This window comes from Mercenaria mercenaria, chromosome 16, assembly GCF_021730395.1.
Source record: "Mercenaria mercenaria strain notata chromosome 16, MADL_Memer_1, whole genome shotgun sequence".
Taxonomy (NCBI): Eukaryota; Metazoa; Mollusca; class Bivalvia; order Venerida; family Veneridae; genus Mercenaria; species Mercenaria mercenaria.
In genome coordinates, this window is record NC_069376.1 from 63,888,703 (window position 1) to 63,903,900 (window position 15,198).

Consider the following 15,198-nt stretch of genomic DNA (forward strand, 5'->3'; position numbering starts at 1 on the left):
GATTTTTAATGACCTTGTTGACAATACTAAACCTTATCACAAAATGGCAATATCCGGTATACGCATCCTCACCGTGACTATAAAGTGGATAGATATTTATGTAAAAAGTTAAATTGAATTTTTCTCAATAGAGCATAAATTTTCATACGCCCCAATTAACACTGAAATAGGATGTTAAGATATTTAATGTAAAGAATATTTGCGTGATATCTGATGGTTATTCATAACCGTTAAAAGATGGAATTCAGTGATATTAATAAGAAACATAGTGGTGATATTGAGACGAACAGCTATGAGAATACAAAAACAACCAATGCAACTTTGGAAAGTGCTGAGAGTTCAAAACCTCAACAAACTGGGCAAGGAGAAGGACTGTATGAGCAATTAAGATTAGAAGGAAAAGTAAACGACAGAAAGTCTTTGAGATGCGAAGAAATACCAAAAAGGATCAAGTATATCATCTATATCACTTTTGCGTTGCTTATTGTGTTATATATGATCGTCATTGCCTTGATTGTCTTCGTTGCTGTTCCAAAAGAAAAAGAACAAGGTCAGTTGTTTTGATACAAATTATTTCTGAATTAATGTAGATGATTTTACGAGGGGTGTTCAATAAATACCCGGAAAAGTATTCTCATTTCTTAAAATATCACCATAAAAAGTTGAAGATGTTATAGAATATAGATAAAGGAATCCTTAAATGATATTTAAAATAATATTTTCTTCGGACAAGTAATAAGTAAGTTCTGGTTCCAATGGCAACGTCGTGTGACGTCATCCGTTCCAATTTTGTCCCTTGTTCCTGTTTTGCATTCGCTTAAATATATCTTTCCGCTTAGTTTTCTACCTACGTTTTCTTAAATAGGGTATTTTTCCGTAAAATATGTATTATATGGCATCATTTAAATGCTTAGCGTGCATATTGTGTTGAAACCAGCGTTATAAAAGGAGATAAGCGATTATATTTTGTGTTTCGAGAAAAAAAATCAAGGAAAGAGACAACTGTTTTACTGCAAAAGGTTTAAGGGATATATCCTTAGGGAAAACATTTTATCAGTGGTATTTAAGGTTTAAAAGTGCCCATGATGGTATCGCTGTTCAGATGTCAGCAAAGAATAATGTTTAGTCAGGTTTTAGTAATTAAAGAGTAAAAGACCTTCTTACGGACCGATGCATCACAGTTCAGTGTCCCAATTTAAAAGTACCATAAGAATATTATATGAGCTGGGCTTTTTCGTTCATAGGCTTTTAATGGCACGAAATATTAAAACGAAGGTAATCATTGTCATGGGTTGTATTGATTAACTTTGTTTGTTATGAAAGCGTCATATTGACGTTGGACTGCTTTAGTTGCAGTAAATTTGCCTTATAAATATGGTGGCTGATTTCTGCCATTTCGTGTGTTCGTGTCGGCGAGGCGAAATGTCGAAGTAACGAAAACACGAAAGGTCGAAATAATGCTTATTTGTCGTGTGCGCATTTCGACATTCGAGGCGAATACACGAAGTAACGAAACATTGAAAGCGAAATAACGAAATTTCAGAGGCGAACACACGAACTTTTGTATTAATCTATGAAACTTTTACCAAACTGATCATAAGCAGATAGCTTATTATGCTTAGCAGTAAATAAATGTGGAAAAAGATAAATAATTCGGAATTCTTTGCTGGATTTTCAAATTCACCATGCTGATTCCGATCTCACATATATTTAAGGAGAATAACATATAATTTTCCTCTGTTGTTAAATATTCTAGATTCAAGTCAAAATCACGTAAAGTATAATGATGCTATAAAAGAAGAAATGAACTTGTGCCAAAATAAACCGTTACAGAGAAATGAAAAGCAAAATCCGTTGGTAAACATTGTCTACTAGATAATATACGATATTAAACTAGAATTATTTCGCTGCTAAACAAGCTCGCGATAATCGGGGATAAAATTTAAAAGAACAGGGTCAATGCTCAGATCTGTTATGTAAACTTTTAGAAACTGTCATTTTTACGAATCAAAAGCAAAACTGCTGTGGCTGCGTAATAATTTACAGAGACATATTACGACACTTTACTGCTCTACGCTTTCAGCAAAATAATAACCCTTTGAATATATGTATGTATGAGGTTTTCATACTGATTAAAGACCCACCACAACCTAGTGACCTACTTTTTCCTCCCACAATAACTTCGTGCAAATCATTCTGATATTACTGGTATAATACAGCTATTCTACAAGATGACAGGTGGACAATTTAGGCCCTGTCTGAATAAATGTGTAATAAATACAACTCCATCTGTAAACTTATTCAGTCATTTTCTTTTCAGTATAGTTTTAAAAACATATGGTAAAACGGTTATCAATCATTTTTGATACATTCGGCGTAACTTTCATAATTCACATTTAACGAGCGTTATGTTTTTAAGTGTAACAATATCGGGTAGGAAAAATTAGACTATTATTAACAGTTTTGAATTTAATATGTCATCTTTCTTATTTTTTTATGCACTTATACTATATATTTTCCGTTTGCATAACAATTTGGTTTTTAAAACATCTAAAAACTATTAGAGTAGCCCAATATACATGTAGACGAATTTTCATGATGTTTCGTTTTTGGACGAAGATCCGCATTTTTTGAGTTAGAATTTATAAAATAATAGCTTAAAGCTTACTTGTAATATGAAATATTTACCAACATCAATCGAAATGGGTTGTTTACATTTCATGTAAAACATAAACATTTGATTTTATTGGAACTTAAACACTTTAAATCGCAGATCTGTACAACAAGTATATTCAACCATTCTAACCGGAGATTTGTACGTGGTACTTACCCAACAGCGATCCCTTATTGATGCCCGCTTTCAGAGATAATGATTCAAACTTTGAATTTCTCCGCCTGCAAAACTTAATGTCTTTCTTAGAAAGCAAATGGCAACTTATAACAAAGGGGAAACAACCGTTATCGGAAAAACTTCGGGTATACTGGTTGGGAACCTTTTTTCGAACACATTTTCATATTTTGGCTCCATTATTCCCTAAAAAAATATTTGACATAAATGAAGCCCACACTGCACAAACTTCAGCTCCTTCCGCATCCGATGTTGTAATCAACATCGCGCTGTGACGTAAAACATGGGTTCTATGGGGCCTCAAATGGGGTCACTAAAAGAAGTTATTTTCCCCGTAAGGTAAACCAGTATCCGGACAAATATTTTGACGGTATTTTGCTGTTAATTTGATATCGAAATAAGTAATTAAACTATTTTTACACATTTCTTTATCATTCATCTCTTCAAAAATGCACATGAAACATAAACTTACGTTCAATAGCAGCTACGAAAGCAAACCGAAGTTGACAATAAAAATCTCGAATTTCGTCTAACGCGAATTATTGATAATTCCAATAAACATAGAATAAAATTAGTGCAAAAATTGACAGCCCTGCATTTTATGTAACTATTACCGTGAAATTATAAGTAGCACATGTTATCAGCAGAAATCAATATGAAGTTTTATTATTTCTTCCCCACTTGATACCTCGCCAAGTGTGAACTACTGCGCATGCCCAACGCTATCTTCATGCCCCGTTAAGACAGAAAGTTGTTTTGTAAACACAGGTGAGTTATTATCATAAAAACTAACATAAAACAGTTTTGTAATATAGTGGTTTGTTGTAGACATGAAAAACAAACACCTAAATGATCTAGATGAAACAATATCAGGAATAACGACGAAATAAAGCGGATATTACATGTGTCCGGAAACTGGTCCTGTCCGGAAAATATCTCCCAACCAGTAAGCGGTAAGTGGCTCAGTTACCCGAATTTACCCTAGACGTTAAACACATTGTCTTGACCTTATATATGTAACGAGATACTTGTTATTTCTCTCTTTTTTCATGCAAACCATGTATAATTACCATCATGGAAATAGAAAAGAATACAGTTTTTTTTTTGTGACAGGTCTTTAAGTACCACCTTAATATGTAATTATTATCGTTATTTACACGTGCGTTCTACATCAATATATGATTCAACAACTGCTTAAAGATTGGCAACATATTGCAAAAGAAGATTTACGTAGCTAAATGTATCAAACCATTGCAGTTACTTTCAGGCTTTGTAAAACTGCATGAAAACATTTTATCTTTAATGGGGTTTAACCTATGGAAAGCCATAGAGTATAATCTCTGATAAAGGCACCTATGGGTAGCAAATACCTCGCTATAAAGACAATATTTTCTTTCTTATTTGAAGTAATTCATAGTGAATTAGTTTATACTAATTCTACAACTTATACATATTACTTTCGGCAACTCATTCCTGGTGTAGTCCATCGCCACGAGAGTATGAGAGAAGAGAAGCCAGTTTCCCTTTTAATTCTGAGCGTCAAGCAAGGGTGTTACTGGTACTATTCTTCACGTGTTTGGTATGACGCGGCCGTGGATCAAGCACATGACTTCGCACACGCGAAACGGACGCTCTACCACAAGGCTAAATTAACTTCTCAAGAGCAACAAACTCTGTAAAAAATACATTTCCGTCTCGCTCTGGAAGTTTCTTAGAGCATGCGGTGCAATAAAAGTTATTTTGATAATCATATTTTTCGACTGCATTTTATACATACACGGTGTTAAGTTAACATGAACAGTGCTGCCTGATTCATTACCCGAATACTAACAGTATTAACATATATGTATAGCTGCTACATGACATGATTATAATTGTTATATTCTCTGCATGTAACTGGAAGAAGTTTTCCACATAAATCAGAGTAGCAACGAGTGAGCTTAGACGTGATAGATAAATCACCATGTAGAGAAAATATGTATTGACCAGGATGTCAACCTACAATTTTCCGATTTTAAGTATTTTGTTTTTTCCTGTCCAGCTAAGTAGATGGCAGAAATGTATTGTAAATAAGGAAACATATTTTCCATTCATCATTGTAACAATGAAACATCTTTTTCAGTTCATTTAAACCGAATATGGCATTCTTTTTTTTTTGGGGGGGGTGGGGGGGGGGGGGGGGGGAAAGGTGGTTACATGGTCTCTTACATAAGTGTGAAAGAAAAGAGGAAGAAATGAATATAATGTACGCTGACGTGTTGCAAATGAACGTTCACGATATTGGATATATAAAATAGATATAGAATAAATTACCTTATTGGACGCACGTGCGTACAAAACACCTGCATTTTTTCCGTATGTGGACGGTTCAAAAAGTCCCATGTTAAACATACGATAAAGCCCGAAGCGCATGAAAATGTTCCGAATGCACACACACACAAGCACGCACGCACGCACATAGATATATAAAAATAAACTTTAATGTAATTAGTTTGTTGTTTAGGTGTTACTAAATTATTATTTGAAACCGATCTAAGGCTTTTTGCGTTATTACTGCAAAAGTTGAGCAAATTTTATAATTGGGTGATAGGTTTTCTCAAATTTATACACCAAGACCACCGGGTGATAATGACACCTGTTTCTAAATGACAACCATTTCAGTTCATTAAATAATGCAGAGTTCGGTTGTTGATTTTGCCATTCTTATCTGAAGCTTGTATGTGGAGTTAATGCACTTATTTCCTGACCCATAAATCAACAATAATCTAGCGTCGATAATATAAGATAGGTCTCTGTTTTTGGAATTACAGAATCACATGACCGATTTCAATACATAGTCGCTTAACGTTACAAAAGTCGTATTGAACTTAATAAAATCTACTTTATTATGTGTATGTAAAATCAGGGTATTTTGAACAACCGGTTCTTTTTTTATGACAGTCATTACAATCGGCTTTTTAATGTAACAAAACAGGTGATTCATGTAGATAAACATGTTATAAACGCCCAAAAGAACTTAGAACGTAAGGATGAATAACCAGTAAAAGCCATTTTCCAAGACCGCATTTACCTATGACAGTGTATATTGCACATGCTTGCTTGAAATATCTTTAAACGAACCCACGTTTCCAAACGGAAAACATATGATAACTTCCTGTATATGATATTGTGTTATTGGACAACTTGCAAACAACAAGAATTTACCTATTATTACAAAATGTAAGGGAACAAGAAGCGAGCTCTGTGTAATCAAGCATTACTTGCAATAAGTAAGGTTAGCAAACATGTTTTATTGCTGACCTTGAATGTTATTAGCTAACCAACAAAAGTCAGTACTTTGCACGATTATGCCTCGGGTAACACTATAGATGCGTTAAACACATTTGAGACAAAACGCCCTCTGAGTAAAAATATTTTGATCTGCATTTGATTTTTGTATTTTGCTAGATGTCGGTTGGTCACTGTGGGAAAACTGGGGATCATGCACTAATAGCTGTGGTAGCGGAGTACGTACACGGTCAAGATCATGTACAAATCCCAGTCCTTCTTTGACTGGTCGATCATGTACAGGGGATTATACTGATGTTAGCACATGTAACAGAAAAGCATGTCCTGGTTAGTATATGTGTAGTAATTTTGAAATTAGAATTTACATTATACAGAAAAAGAAATGATATTAAAACAACGACAAAACCTTATCTTTTAGCTAATACTTTCATCAAGGATGATGGTAGTTTTGTAAAATAAATAACAGTTAGAGACAGATAAAACTAACAAAAACAAGTAACAAGGATTTGGATCTATAAGGAATAGACATGTTCCTAGAAAGAACGCTCCCAAAACAAAACCCGACGTATGTATGTTTAACAAATAGACAAATGACATTAAGGAACACAGTGGTGCACCTCCTTGGAAGAGTCAGTGGCATAACACCACTAAGGAGATTATATAAAATCTGTATAAAGATTCTTTGGAAGCATAGAATGCAACCAAGCAGAATAAAAACAGTCTTGGTATTATCGAGTCTGTTTACGTGAGGTAATGAAACGTGCAACACTTCTAAACCCATTAAATGTATTTATTGGGTTTAACGTCACTCCGACACAATTATAGGTTTTTCCAGCTTTGATGGTGGAGGAGGACCCAGGTGCCCCCCCCACCCCCACCCCCTCGCATTTTTTCATCACGAGCTGGCTCCTGGGTAGAACCACCGACCTTCCGTAAGCCGGCTGGATGGCTTCATCACACGAAGAATTCAACGCCCCGACTGAGGCTCGAACCCACATCGATGAAGGGCAAGTGATTTGAAGTCAGAGAACTTAACCATTCGGCCTGGAGGCCCCTCCCATTAAATACGCATACATCATCATACAAGGCATTCATCTTAATCACATATTTTTTGAAAAAAATGTGCTCGCGGTGACGATAGAAGTCCGACACTTAAATTATTAAATCTCTCTGAAATACAGATTTAATCTAATTTTATTTATTTACATTTTTGTTCAACAGAACACAATGTGGCATTCACAGCGTACAATATTCTCCAGAATTCGTCAGGCTTGTCAACCCTTTTGTTCCAGAACACCTACATCAACAATGGAAATGCATATAACACCGCCACAGGAAACTTTACATGTAATGTTCCTGGTGTGTACCATTTTGTTGTGACGTTAACAAAGCGCTATCGAGATACGGAAGAAATAAATGCATATTTAAGAATCAATGGTAGCAGTATGCTTCCCCTGGTCTTTAAACCTAAAGCCGATGACAGCAACGAAGTTGGAGTATACATGTTGACTGGTGCTGGTACCTTCCATCTAGATCGGAATGATGTTGTATATGTTGATAGCTATCCTGAATATTTTTATGAGAGTAATTGGTCTTACTTTACTGGGTTCTTGATAACCCCTGATCAATATTAAAAAAGGGCAAGGACAGATATCAAACAGTCAGTTGCATATTCACATAATAAATAAATTATATTCTATAGAAAGGTCAGATAAAATATATGTGCAAGGTGAATAAAACTTAGTTAAAACTTCTCATTTTACTTGAGCTCAAATGTAGACATGATAGAAAGCTGTTACAGGTATGTTTTGCATCCATATGTAAAATAATCCCACAGCAACGTATGTATGTTTAACATATGGACGAAGAGAACAAGACAATCACATTTAGGAAAAAGTGAGACGCCGCTAGAACGGTTAGGGATCATTGTCGCAGTGGTTAGCAAGTTGGACTTTAATGCCAGCGGTCTTGGTTCACTTCCCGGTCGCGGTTGATATCCCGACTAGTGTTCAGTGCTGGGTGATTTACTTAAATTAGTACTGTTTACAGCAGTATTGGCATAGACTTGATGTTGTACAGGAAATTTTGAGGCCTGCCATGGGCTCGGTTGGAAACAAGTTGTTCTATCCATTTCAGGCAGGGACTTTCGCCGACTACCCAAGTTAAACAAGAAACCTTACCTATTATTATATCTATCCGATAGCCACTAGCAAATGAAGAGTAATGAATAAGTTCATTTTAGTGATAGTTTCACATGAGTTTCGTTTAGAATTTTATATGTTTTTATTATTATTATTATTATTATTATTATTATTGATGAAACATATATTTCCCATATACCTTTTGGAGCGAAACGTGTTACCCGGTGAAAATGTTAAATGACTTAAAGCCACTGTAAAGGTCTGGAATAAGATTTATATTCTCCCCAAATAACATGTGCGTGAAATTAGCCAGAGCAGCCAGAGTAGCCAGAGTTCAGCCAGAGTTTAGCCAGAGTAGCCAGAATTCAGCCAGAGTTTAGCCAGAGTAGCCAGAGTAGCCAGAGAAGTCAGAACTCTGGTTACTCTGGCTAGCCAGAGTAGCCAGAGTTCAGCCAGAGAAGTCATAACTCTGGTTACTCTGGCTGGCCAGAGTAGCCAGAGTTCAGCCAAAGTAACCAAATTTCTGGTTCACAAGACATTTTCCGTCTTAGCTGAGTTTGATTATGAAACTTAATATGTCATTTCTATTTAAATAGCATGTTTAAACTGAATTTCAAGTTAATTACTATTTTCAAGTGGCTATTTAGAGTAGCCAGAGTAGCCAGAACTCTTGTTACTCTGGCTGGCCAGAGTAGCCAGAGTTCAGCCATAGTAGCAAGAGTTTCTAGGATTTTAACATGTTCTGATTACTCTGGTCAGCCAGAGTATCCGGAGTAGCCCGAGTCACCAGGATTTCATTTGCTCTGGTTACTTTGGCTGGCCAGAGTAGCCAGAGTTTCTAGGATTTTAACATGTTTGTGCTACTCTGGTCAGCCAGAGTAGCCAGAGTAACCAGGTCTCATGTTCACAAAAGTTTTTCAGTCTTAGCTGAATTTGATCATGAAATCTAATAATTGAGCCGTGCCATGAGAAAACAAACATAGTGGCTTTGCGACCAGCATGGATCCAGACCAGCCTGCGCATCCGCGCAGTCTGGTCAGGATCCATGCTGGTCACTTTTAAAGCGTATTTGACTTAGAGAATTTGTTAGCGAACAGCACGGATCCTGACCAGCCTGCGCGGATGCGCAGCCTGGTCTGGGTCCATTCTGGTCTCATACCCACTATGTTGGTTTTCTCATGGCGCAACTCATATGTCATTTCTATCTAAATAGCATGTTTAAAACTGAATTTCAAGTTAATAACCATTTTCAAGTGGCTATTTAGAGTAGCCAGAGTAGCCAGAACTCTGGTCACTATGGCTGGCCAGAGTAGCCAGAGTTCAGCCAGAGTAGCCAGCGTATAGCCAGAACTCTGGTTACTCTGGCTAGCCAGAGTAGCCAGTGTTCAGCCAGAGTAGCCAGAATTCTGGTTACTCTGGCTGGCCAGAATAGCCAGAGTTCAGCCAGAGTAGCCGAGTAACAAGGATGTAAATTGCTCTGGCTACTTTGGCTATCAAGAACAGCCAGAATTTCCGAGATGTCCATTGGTTCTAGCTACCCTGGCTAGCCAGAATAGCCAAAGAAAATACTGTAATACTTATTGCAAAATGACCCTTTTGGTACTCTCAGGTTTGATTTTTTAGTGTTTTATATGTATCAAGTGTATCATCGTACCATCGTGCATCGCGGTTTAGTATTAAATAAAAAGTCACGATTGTCCAACGGAACGCCGTACATAACAGTGTGAAAATGGTGAAAAGTCAATTTACATTACTGAACAAAATTGATAGGTAAGGCTAAGTCATATTAAATGATATTTAATAGTTACCATTATATATTGAATGATCCTCATACACTATACTTGAATTTTTTTAGCTCGTGTCACTGTGTGACAAGGTGAGGTTTTGTGATCAACTTTTGTCTTGTCTATCAGATTGGGTCAGGCTCTTTGACTGAACTCAGTACTTATTCCATTTTATATTGTAAAACCTTAAAAATCTTCTCAAGTATCACAAGACCCAGAGCTTAGATATTTTGCAAGAAGCATTGGCAAATACATCTCTTTCAAAATTGTTCAAATCATGGACTCCGGGGTCATATTGGATCTACCTTGGGGCTTTAAGTTCCACATAGAGTAATATATTAAATCCTATAAAAATATTCTTATTTTCCTTTAGGCCCACACTATATATATTTTGTATGTAGCATGGTCTAGTGAATGCCTTTCTTAAAATTGAGCAAATCATGTCCCTTGATGTCAAAATTGCCCTCGCTTGTGCTAATGAGCTTGAAAAGTCTTACAGGAAAATCTTTTAAAATCTTCTCAAAAGAATTGCAATGACAAGAGTTAAGATATTTTACATGTTCAAATCAATACCCCAGAGTCAAAATGGTTTCTACTTAAGTTTTATATAGAAAAGAAAACATGATATACTTACAACATAGCAAAAATCTTTTTCAGAGCCACAATAGTAAGAGCTGAAATAATTTGCATGTAAATTAGCAAAAATTATAATGGAGTTCTTTCAAACTTGATTGAATCACCACCCCCAGGGCAATATTAGTCTCTCTGTGTGGATTATCAATATACTTATAATCTTATACAATATAAGTTTAAAATTTCCAAAATGCCCAGAATTTAGAGTTAACAATTACAAATTGTGAATTTTTAGCATGACTTTCATAACCCACAAGGTCCAGGTAAGCGATTCAGGACCTTATTCAGGACCATATGGGTCCTCTTGTTTATATTGATATCATAAATAATTGCAGTGAATTTCATATAACTTTGAGTGTAAAAATAAAGAATATTTATTTGAAGGCTTCTGGTTTTGTATTTATTTAACTTCAGTGTTTGCCTTGAATTGTACCAAATAAATTAATTTGAAGACATAATATAAAGAAATTGGAGAATAATTTTTGCATACTTGTTAACAGCAACCAGTTCCTGAAAGTTGCATTTTAAAGTTGTGGAACTTGACGAAATATTGACATGTGAACACATACACTTAAAGCGGTTTAATAACGGTATTTCATCTAAACCCTTGGAAAAAGGTAGGTACCTGTGACATGCCAATCAAAACGCAAAATGCCATTCAAAAATTGATTGTGGTCACATTATGCCATCAGACAATTAACATTCCATGTTGTATTAACTCGGTATTACTTGTGTACGTGTATGAAACGATATTGACTGTGTTTGGATTAAACAGTTATAGGACTGCTAACTGATAAGTAAGACAATTCTTTGACACTAAACACTAGGAAACCCCTGAGGATACAAAAAAGGGTCATTTCGCAACATGTTAAAGCCCTAGAAACTCTGGCTACTCTGGCAGAAGTCCGTTTTATGAATCACTAGATATATAAAACAAAAAAATAATCAACATTGAGAGAACCAAAAATGTCAACAATCTTCTAATACCTTTCCAATATAGCTTCCGTTCCAAACATAGCAGTGAGGCTCAACTATTATCCTTTACACAAGAAACTTTTGACAATCTCCAATCTGGAAACAAACAAGTCTCATTGTAATGTATTTCTCGAAAGCTTTCGACAAGATCGATCATCAACTCCTTCTCTATAAAATCGTGAAACCTTGTGTCTACAGAATCTCTCTATCCTGGATTCAATCTTTCCTTAGTAACCTTTCTCAATCTGTAGTTGTTGAAGGCTCACACTGTTTACCAGTTCTATCAGGGGGTTCCTCAAGGTTCAGTGTTGGGTCATTGTCTCTTCTTTTGTTTTATCAATGATCTTCCTGACTCTGGTAAAGGTAGATACGCTTAGTTGTTGATGACACTATCATATACCTCAACATAGACTCGTTAATAGACTCTTACAAAGATTTGCGTGAAATTAGCCAGAGCAGCCAGAGTAGCCACAGTTCAGCCAGAGTTTAGCCAGAGTAGCCAGAGTTCAGCCAGAGTAGCCAGAGTAGCCAGAGTTCAGCTGGAGTAGCCAGTGTTCTGCCGGAGAAGTCATAACTCTGGTTACTCTGGCCGGCCAGAGTAGCCATAGTTCAGCCAGAGTAGCCAGAATTCAATCAGAGTAGGCAGAGCTTCTAGATTTTTAACATGTTCTGGCTACTCTGGTCAGCCAAAGTACCCACAGTAGCCCGAGTCACCAGGATATCATTTGCTCTGGTTACTCTGGCTGTTTCAAACAGAGTAGCCAGAGTAGCCAGAGTTTCTAGGATTTTAACATGTTCTGGCTACTCTGGTCAGCCAGAGCAGCCAGAGTAACCAGGTCCCGTGTTCGCAAAATATTTTCAGTCTTAGCTGAGTTTGATTATGAAACTTAACATGTCACTTCTATGTAAATAGCATATGTTAAACTGAATTTCAAGTTTATAACTATTTTCAAGTGGTTAATTAAAGCAGCTCTGGTTACTCTGGCCAGCCGGAGTAACCAGGTCCCGTGTTCGCAAAACATTTTCAGTCTTAGCTGAATTCGATCTTGAATCTTAATATGTTATTTCTTTCTAGATAGCATGTTTAAAACTGAATTTCAAGTTAATAACTATTTTCATTTGGCTATTTATAGTAGCCATAGTAGCCAGAACTCTGGCTACTCTGGCTGGCCAGAGTAGGCAGAGTTCAGCCAGAGTAGGCAGAGTTCAGCCAGAGTAACAAGACTTTATTAGGATTTTAACATGTTCTGGCTACTCATACCAAAGCAGCGTAACATCAATGTTTGAAACTTAAATGGCAGACACTAGAGCATAGAAGAATACATGCATCCTGAATAATGTCGACAAATAACCATTAATCAAATCATTCAGTTTCAGTTTTAATATTTCATATGCCATGTTTTTGGATGCAATATGGTGTTACAGTATTTAATTGTGGGCGAACGTATGTTTTTAGGCAGTTTCTTTGATATTATTATTATTACATTGTACATATTTTTTTATAAATCTGAGAGTATACTAGCTTTTGAAGATGTAATTTCAATATGTGTTTCCAAGTTACGACATCACTAATAGCAATCCCAAGATATTTAGCATTTCCTGTAGTTTTTAGTTATTGATTAAGTAATTTATATGGAAAGATGATATTTTTTCTCTCTTTTTTTTTTGAGATTCCTATTACTTCGCATTTATCAGGATTGAATTCCATAGACCAATTACGTTCCCATTCTTCTAATTTTGTCAAATCATCTTGAACTTTTTAAGAGTCTATTATCGAGTCTATGTTGAGGTATATGATAGTGTCATCAGCAAATAAGCGTATTCTACCTTTAACAGAGTCAGGAAGGTCATTGATGAAACAAAGGAAGAGACAAGGACCCAACACTGAACCTTGTGGACCCCCTGATAGATCTGGTAAAGAGTGTGAGCCTTCAACTACTACAGATTGAGAACCGTTACTAAGGAAAGATTGAATCCAGGATAGAGAGATTCTATAGACACAAAGTTTCACGATTTTATAGAGAAGGAGTTGATGATCGATCTTGTCGGAAGCTTTAGAGAAATCCATTACAATGAGACATTGGAGATTGTCAAAAGTTTCTTGTGTAAAGGATAATAGTTGAGCCTCACAGCTATGTTTGGAACGGAAGCTATATTGGAAAGGAGTGAGAAAATTGTTGACTATTTTGGTTCTCTCAAGGTTGATTTTTTTTGTGTTTTATGTATCAAGTGATTCATAAAACGGACTTCTGCCAGAGTAGCCATAGTTTCTATGGCTTTAACATGTTGCAAAATGACCCTTTTTGTACTCTCAGGGCTTTTTTAGTGTTCCATGTATCAAGTGATTCATCAAACGGACTTCAAAGAATTGTCTTACTTATCAGTTAGCAGTCCTATTACTGTTTAATCCAAACACAGTCAATATCGTTTCATACACGTACACAAGTAATACCGAGTTAATACAACATGGAATATTGATTGTCTGATGGCATAAGGTGACCACAAACAATTTTTGAATAGCATTTTGCGTTTTAATTGGCATGTCACAGGTACCTACCTTTTTCCAAGGGTTTAGATGAAATACCGTTATTAAGCCGCTTAAAGTGTGTGTTCACATATCAACATTTCGTCAACTTCCACAACTTATAAATGCAAATTTCAGGAATTGGTATTGAAAAATTTATTCTCCAATTTCTTTATATTATGTCTTCAAGTTAATTTATTTGGTACAAATTCAAGGCAAACACTGAAGTTAAATCAATACCAAACCAAAAGCCTTCAAACAAATATTCTTTATTTTTACACTCAACGTTATATGGAATTCACTGCAATTATTTATGATATCAATATAAAAAAGAGGACCCATATGGTCCTGAAGAAGGTCCTGAATCGCTTACCTGGACCTTGTGGGTTATGGCAGTCATAGTAAAATTCACAATCTGTAATTGTTAACTCTAAATTCTGGGCATTCTGGGAAATTTTAAACTTATATTGTGTAAGATTAGAAACATATTGATAATCCACACAGAGAGACTAATATTGCCCTGGGGGTGGTGAACTCCATTATAAACTTTGCTAATTTACATGCAAAATATTTCAGCTCTTACCCTTGTGGCTCTGAAAAAGATTTTTGCCATGTTGTAAGTATATCATGTTTTCTTTTCTATATAAAACTTAAGTAGAAACCATTTTGACTCTGGGGTATTGATTTGAACATGTAAAATATCTTAACTCTTGTCATTGCAATTCTTTTGAGAAGATTTTAAAAGATTTTCCTGTAAGACTTTTCAAGCTCATTGGCACAAGCGAGGGCAATTTTGACATCGGCGGCCATGATTTGCTCAATTTTAAGAGAGGCATTCACTAGGCCATGCTACATACAAAATATATATAGTGTGGGCCTAAAGGAAAATAAAAATATTTTTATAGGATTTAATATATTACTCTATGTGAAATTTAAAGCCCCAAGGTAGATCCACTATGACCCCGGAGTCCATGATTTGAACAATTTTGAAAGAGTTGTACTTGC

The 15,198-nt window shown here is 35.8% G+C and overlaps 1 protein-coding gene across 2 annotated transcripts in view; it reads left to right on the forward strand.

Moving 5' to 3' along the window:
* The window catches only part of LOC123540580 (uncharacterized), a 36,009-nt gene continuing 20,811 nt past the window's right edge, over positions 1–15,198 (forward strand). Inside the window, exons 1-3 of one of the 2 annotated variants that reach the window (XM_045325713.2) lie at positions 19–550; positions 6,296–6,463; positions 7,358–8,394. In XM_045325713.2, the coding sequence (XP_045181648.2) occupies positions 238–550; positions 6,296–6,463; positions 7,358–7,770 (894 nt within the window). In that variant the 5' untranslated portion in view covers positions 19–237 and the 3' untranslated portion in view covers positions 7,771–8,394. Of the gene's footprint in view, positions 551–6,295; positions 6,464–7,357; positions 8,395–15,198 lie in introns of those variants that run through there. The other variant, XM_045325711.2, reaches the window with a different exon arrangement.